The 12,504-nt window shown below is 45.6% G+C and overlaps 1 protein-coding gene across 2 annotated transcripts in view; it reads left to right on the top strand.

Annotated features, from left to right (window-relative positions):
* Positions 1-12,504, top strand: part of CREM (cAMP responsive element modulator) — a 791,294-nt gene that overhangs the window by 697,912 nt on the left and 80,878 nt on the right. For both annotated transcript variants that reach the window (XM_086941526.1, XM_086941525.1), the window contains one exon: positions 2,396-2,584. In XM_086941526.1, the coding sequence (XP_086797652.1) occupies positions 2,473-2,584 (112 nt within the window). In that variant the 5' untranslated portion in view covers positions 2,396-2,472. The remainder of the gene's footprint in view (positions 1-2,395; positions 2,585-12,504) is intronic.

The following is a 12,504-nucleotide window of genomic DNA, read 5'->3' as shown; positions in this document are numbered from 1 at the left end:
CCCTGGGGCAAGCGGGGGCACTCCAAGGAGCTACAAACCGCACCCTGTCTAACAGGGCTGTTTCCACGGCACCTGGGACCCACACTTCGTGGCAGCCTGCTGCGGCTGCCGCACTTGCTCACTCTCTTGCTGCTCGCGGCACACTACAGCCTCTGCGATACGCAGCCCGCTGAAAAGGATGATGGAGTTGGGGGATATGGGGGGGGGGGGGGGCAGGAGGCCTCAGCTCGTTCCCCTCAAAACGGCACAGCCCAAGCCCCGATGGCTCCAGTGGCTCCAAGGGCACCGAGTTCTCCAGGCTCTTCTGCGTCTTGCATGGTGCGTGCAAGCCTAGAAAGGTGGAGAATCTTAAACGTTAGTCAAAAACTGGTGAACCCTTCATCCATCACGCCTACAATACTCTCTTTTTCGATCTTTTTTTCTTTGTCTGAGTAGTTCTTGTATTCAGTTGGGCAATATCCTCGGGGTGACAGAGTCAGCAGGAGGACTTAAAATCTCTTCTACTTCTTCTAGGAAGTTGTCTATTCAGTCCATAATACAATTCCCCCCAGCTGATTTCTCTCTTTTTTGCCAGGTAGGGACCATTTGCCACATCTGCCACCTTCCTCTTACCCATTATTCAACCTATACCAATAAGAAGTAGAGGGAAGTAAGCTAGGGATCAACAACTCCTGATGGAGAGAAGATGAAAAGGAGTTAACAATCTTTGGGCTTGATGTAAGAAAACACAAGCGACACAAGGACACAGCCCAGTTCAGCCCAAAGGAGGTGACTCCAACGGGTTCTAATGGATTCAGCAGGGTCAAAAGATAAGTTATTTTTTTTTTCTTCTTGTAGGTGCCGCCCTCTGCTCCCACCTTCAAGAACTTAATGAACAAGAACGAGTAACCTCCTTCACTCAATCAAAAGGCTAGTTGGGCCTATGCATGGTTAAGGTTGAGGTTGAGGTTGAAGTTAAGATCTATTCATGCAAGAATAGTCCGAGAAGAGGACAGTGCCAGCATTGAGATTGTCAACAATGGCCTCCAGTTACCTCCTCCCCTGGTCCTTACTGATGTCTGCCGCTGCCTCCACCCACAGGTGCATGTAAGCATTTGACTGTGATTAGATGTGCTTACAACACTCTAGGGCACTTGACAGTCTCTGGCTCTGATCTCAAGTGTCACACAAGTCCCTCGCCGTGGAGATAGAGCGTATAGAGCAAAGTTTATGAGCAAGTTTTTAAGTCAATGAACGCGCAGGTGAATGCTCAAAAGTCCTTCCAACAGGCTTTGTCAAACATTCATTTCCCCCTTGAGGGCAAAGCATACACAAAAAGGATCCAAGAAGACATCAACTTTGCCCCCTCGGCCCCCACAAACGATTTAAAGCTGCTGGTAGCCACAAGTAACCTCCAACCTGCCTGCCTTGCTGCGCACCCGTACTCACTATGCTCCCTGTGTGAGAGGGATGCAGTGGTGGCGGCAGTGGCAGCAATTAATGAAATAAGAGACCCTCATTCCCTCCCAAAGGACCATGGCAAGAACAGCTTAGAGGCAACGTGGAACGGCGTGGGCGGTTAAGCAGCAAGCCGCAGCGCCCACCATGGATTCCAACTGCTGCGATGCGCTCGATACTCTGCAAACCATTCTATGACTGGCATGAGCGTGGCAACAAGGGCAGTCAGTACTCCATTTCTGGGTTACTGAACATCACTGTACTAACCATATATCTCTGCGATCAGAAGGGTCTGACAGACGTAAGGGTATATTACTTTTGTAAATCAGCCATTGGAGAAAAGAAAATACAGTTGGTCGCCTATTTGTATTTGTTCTATGATTTTTTTATTTCAATTATTAGTTTGTTTAGGAAACCATAAGCGAGATATGCAAATGACTCCTTGTAGAATTTCAAAATGTGTCTACTATTCCGAAATGTATTGCTTTCTGGGTTCACCCATGAGCTTCACACCTGTTTCCACCACAAACGGCAAGTAGATAGAAACTACCTAAAAAAATATACATCGTGGACAACCATGCAGGAAAATGAAAATAGTGGTAAAAACACAATGTTTCTATACCTCTGCCTAGTCCTGAAAGCTGGGAAGATGATGATCTCAGCATATTCATAATTTTGTTGATGCCATGTTTTGACAAAAACTTTTCTAAATTGTTACTTTTTTCTCAGTTGCCTTCAGGGGATTCCACAAACTGTGATTACCTTTAGAATCTCCAACATGTGTGAAGAAGGATGCACATTTGGCCTTTATGCCTTTTGTGATGCATCTAAGGGGCTAAGAATAGATGTTGGCAATAATTTCTTGAGATCATAAAATGTGCAATTTTATTTTGCAGTTCTTGTACAGACATTTATATATTTTTTAATTATGCTTTTCTTGTTTCCCTTCTGTTCAAAGTTGCAATTGCCCAGGGTGGAACTATTCAGATTGCCAATCCAGCATCTGATGGTGTTCAAGGACTGCAGACATTAACCATGACAAACTCGGGAACTCCTCAGCCAGGTGCAACCATTGTCCAATATGCAGCACAAACAGCTGATGGTACACAGCAGTTCTTTGTACCAGGCAGCCAGGTTGTTGTTCAAGGTAAGGGAATGTAATCTATTTTATTTAATATTTTGGGATGCAATTCTATTTACTAGTCTCTATTTTTCACATTTCTTTCTTTCAAACCATGCTATTGTGCTTCAACCATTCAAAATGTTTGTACTTGTTACTTGCTACTATGAATAGTTATTTTTGAGCTAACAAATGTTAGCGGGTTAAGCACTGTTTGTTCTAAACTTTGATGTAGCACTCTCAAAACTCTCTAAAATGACCCTAGTTATCATGGCAAAAGACTTTCAAGATGAAAGTTTCTTCACTTCTGAAATATTGTAAGCATCTTGTAGGTTATGCATCATTTTGTTGGATCAACAATGGACCTGTGTGGTCTTGACAGCCTCACCAGTGTCTTTATCAACAGTATATTTAATCAGAATTTTAATTACCAAAATGTCTCTCACAATGATCTCTTGACTTTCACAAAGAGGTACTTGCTGTACCCATGATTATAGCGACCTGTTGCACATCATTTTTGTCAGGAATGTCAAATTGAAACACCACTCACCTTCAGGATCCGAACAGCAGGGTCGATGTTCATGAAGCCTGTCCAACCGTCCTGTCCCCCCCCCCTTGAGTTATCCTGCAAGAGCGGAAATATACCTCTAGCCACACAGGGGGAAGAGGAATGATACAAGTTAATAAAAGCTGCTGAAGATATGTGGAAGGCCTCGTCTGCAGTGTTATCAATAGGAATAGAAATGTCTATCCTCCGGGTAGAGCCAACCTTGTGTGTGTTGCCCTGTATATGAGAAGGGAAACAGCAGGGTATGTCGGCCACCTCCTGTAATCCCATTCAACATGAATTATATACACTCTTCCCCCATCATGGTGTGTAGTGTAGTTCCTATTTTCCCTATAGGTCCTGCGCATTGGAATAACATAAACAGCAGTGTAGACGTAGGAGTGCGGTCTTCTAGGTCTCTACTGACTATGTTAGACTTAATTTAGGTTTGCCCCAGCTAGCTCAGAGGTCACTGGAAACTTTCTTGAGTGAATAGGAAGTGATCAGCTTCCCTGGCTCAGATAAGAAGGGATTCAGCTTCCGACAACCGCATTAACATGACAACTTTGCTCCTCAGAATAAGAGTCAATCTCTAGAGTCGTGTGAAACAATAGACAGCTATTTCACTCAGTCAGTTGTGCAAAAGTACTTTCACCAGTATGCAGAGAATAGAGAGATGGGCGTTTTCAATAAAAGATATTATTTATTGAGCAGTCTTCCTTCTCATGCAAGAGAAATGAATTGCCACAATTGCAAGACTTGTTATTATAAAAAGTGCGTACAGTAAAAGGAGTATTACGAAATAATACTGTAAAAGCATTGATATGGTTTCTTAGCCATACGATAGTTAAAATGAATAAAATATATACATTCATATATACATTTGGCTAAAGTCCTTAACTGGTGCTTCTAACTACGCCTACCCCGGTGTACCTGACCTAAGCCTAATACATGGGAGGGAGTAAGTAAGTAGCAGTTTAAGTTAAGTTGGTTTTGCCAAGGGTTTGCTTCAAGAATTCTCTCTAAGGGTCTAGTCAGCACTGTACCTCTGGAATAGAATGTTAGAGGTCTGGTATCTCCTCTCAGGACTCGATATTCCAGTTACCCGCAAGGGCAGGCTGGAAACGCCGGAGCTGGATTTTCTCGGCAGGAGAAAAGACAGCGTCTTTCTCAGCGCGTCAAGGAGGAGGAGGGGCAGCGTCCGTGGGCTTCTCGCATCTGCTGGGCTCTGCAAGGGACAGCTGTTCTGCTCCAGTATTTACCACCACCATCGTGTTTGCTTAAGGCAACATTGGTATTATTTATACCTGAAAGGTGCCGAGTTTGACGTAAGTTTTTGGACATAAGACGTCAATAAAGATGTCACTAAGAACTGGTCGTTCTTACAGTGCTCGCAAGAGTTCTATTACTAATCAAAACAAAGCAAGCGGGGCTTTCCCAGGTTGCTGGGGGTTTGAGCTGTCGAAAGAACTTGGTGTGTTATCTAGGAATCTAAGGAAGTGGCTTCTGCTGTGTCATGTACTGTAATGAGCTGCAGAGACGAGTTACTGAAATATGGCTCTGATCGTTTATGCCATCATAGGGATATGTATTGATTATAGCCGTATAGGGGCATAAGGTCACAATATTGATCGGGGTCCTAGATAGAACACAACACCCACTCCACGAATTTATGTCCATCAAATTACTAAAAACTAAAGCAATAAGATGCGCGTGTATTCCTACCCACCCCAAAATACATAATGCATTTGAAATGGCGTATATGAAATACATGAAAATATAGGTACTGTACGTTTTTAAGCATAGAAATCATTCAAAAATTATTGCATATGTAATCAGTTGAACGATTTTGCGAAAAATGACACATGAAATGTCTCTTAATACAGAAAAGAAGGGCGAGACTATTTCATCACATATAAATACAATTGCTGTGATTTGTTCTAGAGGCCGAGGTAAAGTATTTGTCTCTAGATCTACTAAAAATAGAAGTTCTGTTCTTTATAAATAGTTCTACTTTAAGCAAAAGTATTTGTGCCAAAAAAAGTTAATATTTTGAAAAATGTCTGATTCAAAAATATTTCATGGTGAACGGGGAAATAGAGTTCCAAACGCTTTTCAGTAGTTTTTGTTTATCAAAACTGAAGGCCGAATCCAGAGTTCATGGGAACGCTGTACGCCGGAATGTTATTCCAAAAAGTTATTGTTTCTGTTCAGGGGAGAACATCATATCAGACAAGCTCTCAAAGAATAGGTCTACATATTCAGGTGACAGTTCGACCAGGTTCGATAGTGCAGTAACCTGGCAGTTGTGAGAATGATTGCTATCATCGATGTCTGGATCAGCAATGCTCACAGAAGGCCGTACCTGGGTGATGTTGCTTTCATTTACTGCTTCACTGCCGCCACCTAGTCGTAGCGCAGGAGTCTCAACGAATGCCGTCATCAGGATTGGTAGCCGCTGGGGACAACACTTTGCATGAGCCGTTACAGGACTTAGCAAAGTGTCACTATCCATTGGTACTGCTGATGGTAGTGCAAGACAGGTGTCTAACACGCATTCTTCTCCGCATAGCATACATCGAAGCACAGTGTCAAGAATTCCCGTCAGGAAAGGGTAACCAGCACCAGAAAACACGGACTACAAATCCCAGGATGCTTAGCGACTAAGAATGTTATGTAAACGGGAGAGCCGTTACATAACTCAAGGAAACACGCCCTATAAAAGGAGGAACCCGGAGGAAGAACACTGTCGGATATTGTGTTTCCACCGACATACCTGCTTCGTGAAGAGCAGCGTTCCGGAGTGGTACTCCAGTCAGGCAAGAACGGAGGTAGGTCGAGCCGTTTCTCCCTGGGCCGTGTCTTGCCAAGCGTAACCTGTGTCTGACCCGGAAGCTCTACCGGACAACTATTGAGCTTCGCCTTGACTCGGCTGAGTCTAGGCGCCTTGACACTTGCGCTGGTAGGAGCCGTAGCTCCCAGCCCGACCCGAGATACAGGGACTACCAGCTGTAACGCACACCGGGAAGTGTTTGCCGCGTTACAGACTAGGAAGCTCTCGGTTCCGTTATCTCACTTTGATTTGGGCATCGGTGACGCATCACCAGGAGGTGACTTTGCGTCCCGGTGCAATACGAGGAAGAGGTTGAGCGGCTGCTCCCTTCAGGTAGAGACCCCGGCTGGGTGTTTCCCTGACTCCTCGGTTCTCCCCTTCACTCTTCGTGCCCCTCACAGCCTACCGATTGGCATTGTCGGCCATTACTTATCTGCCCTCTGTTGGCATACGCCGGGACCGGCGTATATGCAGAGGACGGTTAGGACCATCCGGGCTGTGGGTTGGTAACGTAGAAAGACTGGAGGATTCCAGTGACTATATCTTTTGATTACTTATTGTATGATTTATACCTTCATTAAAATAACTAACCATACACAAGTGGTTGCGTCCTCATTGTCGTGTCTGTAAACGATCCTGAGACGTTCAGGACGTTACACACAGGTAAGGTGCAGGTCTGCCATGTAGGTCTGAATGAAAGAAACCAGGTCATGGTCAGATCTTTCAGCCGGGCCAATCCAAGGACTGTAGTTATGCGGTCCAGGTAGCATATTGCTAGTATCGTTTCTTCCATCCTTGCCGGAGTCATGTCTGTGTTTTGGCTTGCCATATCGGAGCAGGAGGGTCAAAAATAAAATGCCTGCTACAAGTCCCAAAAGTAGTGGTAGGCCGCCAAAGACTGAATGGGCAAAATTGGGAATAATTCCCAGAACTGCTTTGAATGGTGTTAACAGTCCCGAAAAAATCGTCTTAAATGCGTTTGAGATACCAATGGCATCCGACATATTTAGGATTTGGCTTAGCATTTCTGTGAAATGCACGGGGCAATTTGTTGATAAAAGTTCATGTATCTCCAATGTTGTCCTTGCAACTTGGAGATCATACGTCTCTTTTGATGACGTGATGGGCACTGTTGTCTGTAAAAGCACAGACTTCATTCTGCTTAAAGTATCAATTCGTATAGAAGAGATATTTAAAGGAGGCCAAATCGGCGTCTCTGAATCTCCAGGGCCGTTTGGAAACAATGCTTGCATACAGCAAGTGACCATGGAAGTCACGCTTACGAGATATGCTTTCCCTGGCACCAAGCCACAACAGCTGTGATCCGTTATTAGAATGTAACTCCCGTTAGAAAGTTGCCTAAAGAAAGGCTCTATCTGCGTTGCAGGTGTGACGTGCTGGTGGCATGAAAGGTTGTTTGAAGTCCCTTCACAGGCCCCATGTAAATTAATACCCTGGCACAAAAGTATACTGCTTAGTGAATGTTTGCAATTTTCACCACTAAGAAATACATTTTTGTCGTTGTCACTATAGCATGTGTGTGTATATGGTAATTTCCATGATGACTTAATGTACCCTTTACCCAATCGTACATACTGGCCTGTCGGTATATACTCAAGGCAATTTTTAAATCGGAAAGTTGTTATTGGAATTGTGATAATCCTGTGTATTATCCATTCAATGACAGGTCTTTCTGACATTGTCAATGGTAATCTTTCAAGTTTTTCGATGCTCAGGATTGTATAGCCTGCTCCTTTCTGTGCCAAACTGATTTGTTTATCAGTAAGGTTAAAGATGGAAAACAATGACGTTGTGTTGATTAGACGCCATGGCACATAGCCTGAACGAGGATTTTGCAGCGTCCAGCCTAGCTGTACAATAGAACGTAATTGGGACTGGCCATGTTGTAACATTAGCAAGTCTTTATCTATTATATCGATGGCAGATGATACAATACTGTCCAGTGAATATATTCTGGAGGACAGAGTCATTAACCCATTGTCCACAACAGAAAGTGATTTTTCCAAATGAATACGATCAATTTCTCGTATTTTTTCTGCTGTTTCAATTTGCATTACTTTCCATGCCTCGTTGTATGCCGCATATACACTTGCCGCTATGAAACGTTTTTGACGCTGTTTGCGTGGTCCCATAATGAAATCGCTCAAATCAGCACCATCTTAAAGTAAAGATAAATTTTGCTTAATTTCTGCCAGTATGGATGATTCTAGCCATTCAAGGCACAGTTTCCCTACACTGTATGTTGTTACTATCCCTGGATGTTGTCTCTTGGAGTATCTAGGGTCTGGTCTGGTCATTTTTAACCCCTGTGTTTTGTTCAGGAATCTATCTTGGCATTTATTAGTGTCTTCTTGCCAGATTAACCACTTTTTCCAATCAGGATGTGTTCTGTTTAGATGTAAAATTTTGGATATGTCTATTTCAATATCTGTGGTTGCATTATCAGGTATTGGCTTTGGAATAGACGGTTTGTTAAGGTCTTTAATCTTAGCTAGGCCAAGACAGGTTGTTTGGTGAATTGTGTCATTTAAGAACATTATTTGTTCTGGGATCATGCAGGCTCGAAATAATGCTTCTAGACCTTGTACCTGCCATTCTTTTGTACCCCAGATGGTTTTTGTTTTAATGTTGTTTTTCCAGAAATCAAAACCAAATGTCATCATTTTTTCATAAAATGCTTCTGAATATATCAATTTAGTATTTGTCAGCATGGTTTTCGTCCCTGTTTTATCCAACAGTTTATAATAAAATGTTTCTGCATCACTTGTGTTAAACCCTGAGAAGTATTGGAATTTCTCAAAAAATGTTTTTGAACTACTTTTAGGTGGAGTAGCACAACCTGCTCCCTGGTGCGAGAGGCGTGAGGCACGAGAGGTGCGAGAGCTGCCGGGGCCGGTGCAGTGCGGTTTCCTAGCGCGGCTTCTAGATTTCTTTTGATTCCTTCGTGGGACTGCTCGAGGGACTGCTCGAGGCTGCGGAGGTGCAACGGGGTCATCGCGGTAGGTTGCCGGACCGGCTCCTGGTGTAGCCTTTGGAATTCTCTGTGACCGCCCGGACTGCAGAGGCTCAGCAGAGCAGTGTAGCAGTATTGAGGCCAAGAACTCGATAGCGGCAGGCAACACGGAAAACACAGTGGAAACGCCTTTTTAAAAAAAAAAAGTTGATCGGCTGATTGCTTTCCTCCGCGATTTGTGTCAGTGTGAGACTGAGTCTCGCGCCGGGATGTCCTTGTGCACCGGGATTCCTACGGGTGAAGGCTGTGGTTGCCGTGTGAGGCTTGAACAGTGTTGAAAACAGTGCCTTGCTCCTCATTGTTCCCACCTGTGAAAACCAGTGAAAACCTGCAAAACCGAAAACAATTGTGAGTGCGGGCTGAGTTGGAGCGGGGGAGCAGAGTTGGAAACTAGAGCTGGAGCGGGAGTAAGCTGGCACTAAATTACTTGGCTACATTGCACCCTGTTCAGGAGCTTTACGGCCACTTGGAATCTGTTTTGTGGCCACTGTCCTGTCCCGCATTCAAGCACGAGTGGGTGCAGAAGTGTTTTCCTGTCAGCAAAGGGACCCGCGCTGACGCCTGGAGCCGAGTAACCTTTCCCCCCCCCCCCCCCTCCCCCCCCGCCACAGCCTGTACATCGCGCGGCCGCCTAGTGGGGGGAGCAGAACAGGACTACATCTCCCAGGATTCCCTGAGTGGGCAATGCCCCCCCACCCAGCCGCTTCCGCGCCCGGAGGCGCTATAATTAAGGCGGCTTTCTCCGCGTCGCGGGACGCGCACGCGGGAGCGCCCGGGGCTAAGCCCGGGCAAAGGGCGGGCCGGCTGTGGCCGTCCGGGGACGGTGGAGGATGGGACGGGCCACCCCCTTTTCGCCCACAGGAGTCCCTAAGGCTGGTGTAAGGTAGGACTACTCCACCATGTCACCAACCAGCGATAAATCTGCATCTGCGGGGGGCAGTAAAGGAACTCTTGAGAATTACTTTACTAGGGCTGCATTGGACTTGGACAAGGAAAATGAGATGGTGGAGCGTAGGATTGAGCGTCGCCGCTCTATCGAAAGCTTGAAGAATAGACCCTTGCTGGACACGGTGCCTGTACCCGTTCTACCAGACTCCATCTCGGATATTATAAGTGAAGATCCTTTGTCTCTTGATAAGTTCCCTATACTCTTTAGAGACACTCCTCCGCCACCTGTAACTGTAAATATTGTATCCTCTCCTAATGTGTTGTCTCCGGGTATCTCCAATACAGTACCCGACGTTATTAATGGGCCTTCTCTTGCAGCCAGGGATCTACAAAAAAGGAAGGGCAAGAATCTTTATGCACCCAAAGCTCTTGGCCCTCCACCACCAAAAAAGAGAAGGGGGAGGGCACCCCAGAGGCCCAAGCTCAGTCATTCTGAGTTTGGTAAATCCCTTAAAGCTAATGCTCCAGCTGTTCCTACGATCAAGGCCCCAGTAACATCTGTTATGGCGCCATTGGCTTCTGCGGTTCCAGACACTAGCATCCTAGTCCCGGTCTCCGATTTATTAAGAGAAGTGAGGTTAGCAACTCCCCCACTAGAGGAAGCCTTGCTGTCTGGTACTCCCCGGGATTCCATTGAGCACCAACTAAGATCTTTTATGCTCCCAATACTTGATATCCTGAAGAGGGTGGAACATCGGCTTGGGAATATTGAGTCTTCGTTTTGTAATATTGTAGGGGTTGGGCTTCCAATGAACTCCGTAAAGCCAGTCCCTCCACTGTCGGTGACTGCTCAGCCCCCAATCCCCCCTGTCCCTACCTCGGCTGTCCCCAAGGGTTCTAATAAGGGCAACATTAAAGTAAATAAACGCCCTGTTGTCACCCAATTGAGTGTTCAGCACCTCAGCAAGCCCTACAACAGCTCCCTCAGGCGCCTGTAGTGAAGTCATTTGCTCAAGCTGTTAGCGATCCCCGGAAGGGAGGGAGGGGAAGGTTGAGTCAACCCACGAATGATATATTACAGGGCTCTCATGTGGAATTACCACCTCATGCAGTGCCCTTTGTGGTCGTGCTTACAGGAGTCCCCACCCTAGAGGTTGGCAAAAGGGAGGGGTACTCCCAGTTAAAAAATAAAATTATGCATTGGCTGGGACAAAATAGACCACTGCCTTATCATATTAATGTTGAGATCATTCACGTCAGGCTCCTCCCCTGGCTGGGCAGCAAGGAAAAAAATATAAATGGTGACCTTGTTGTAATAAATTTTAGGGACCCAGAGGCTGTTAGATTTATACTGAATGGGTCCTCGGGGAACAGGAGTAATACCATAGTCCCTTATGACCTAACATATTTCTACCCAAGATCCCTAGTGAACCCCCCATTCTATCCTGGAGCCCTAGCTGTTCCACAGTGTAACATGTATATGCCATCCAATAACAGTTACACGGGGCATGTTTCTAGACCATTGCCTATTGGGAACGATCTTGGGTGGAATACGGTCCCAGCTAGACGCTATGGCATGCTTCACGGGAGGTTCGACCATTTACATGGGAACAGGAGAATGGATCATCTGATTCCATTTACCCCGCTAGAAATGTCTAACAGATTCAACATTTTCTCCTGTTTCGATGATTGCGACTGACAGCTGGGGTACTCTGACGATAGCCCATTGGGTATAGCGATTCTAGCACCAAACTCTTTATTACATCCCGCACTTAATACTTTGCAATCTGTGCATTTCACTGAGTCTGAAATTGAACCCCCCTCTGGTGAATGTTGCGCTGTGCCAGCAGGGTCTTCTCAGGGGTTACCAGTTGGTTTATCTTCTAATAAAGCCCCCCAAGGCGATTCACCATTGTTAGTCTCACCTGTAAGCTCTCTGTTATCTGCCACTGGTAATAGTCCAGCTCCCTGCTCAACTAGCCCTGCCGTAATTAGTGCGGCTGGAGGTGGGAAGGAGGCCTCTGACCGGTGTGTACCTTTGCTGAAGATGTCTTCCTGGAATATAGCTGGCCTTGAATCGAAGTTCGACTTGCCTGATTGGGGTAGCTTTATAGACCATTCTGACATTTGGTCCTTCCAGGAGACCTGGGCCATTCAGCCTTTATTTCGCGCTGGCTTTTAAAATTTTTCTAGACCAGCCGTGAAAGGTGTCAGGGACAGACCAGTTGGAGGCTTGGCTATCTGGGTACGTCAACATGTGGGTGTTTCAGTGGAGGAGCTCCCGATGGACAATCCTGATTTGCTGGCATTACGAGTAACCTTGTCTTCGGGGCTGAATGTGGTGATTGTTAATGTTTATATGCGGGGTATTCAAGGTGGAAAATGTTCGCCTGTTGCACTAGTGTTGGAGGGCCTTTTAAATTCACTGTCGGTGAATACTAACAGGGTGGTAATGGGGGACTTTAATACCTGTTTCGAACCCTTGGGGCTGGATGATGGAATAATCACGGAGGACGAGGATAGTCTATGGGGCATTCCTGGTTTAGAATTGCAACTCATTAAGAAGTGGTCACAATCAGCCCTATATCTGAAGGGACTCTGTCTGAATCTAGGAATGCATGCAGTCAATGGGAGATTGAAGTCTG

This window comes from Lissotriton vulgaris, chromosome 10 (genome assembly GCF_964263255.1).
Source record: "Lissotriton vulgaris chromosome 10, aLisVul1.2, whole genome shotgun sequence".
NCBI classification, from domain to species: Eukaryota; Metazoa; Chordata; class Amphibia; order Caudata; family Salamandridae; genus Lissotriton; species Lissotriton vulgaris.
The sequence above is the reverse complement of the archived record's forward strand: the minus strand, read 5'-3'. Positions and strand labels throughout refer to the sequence as shown.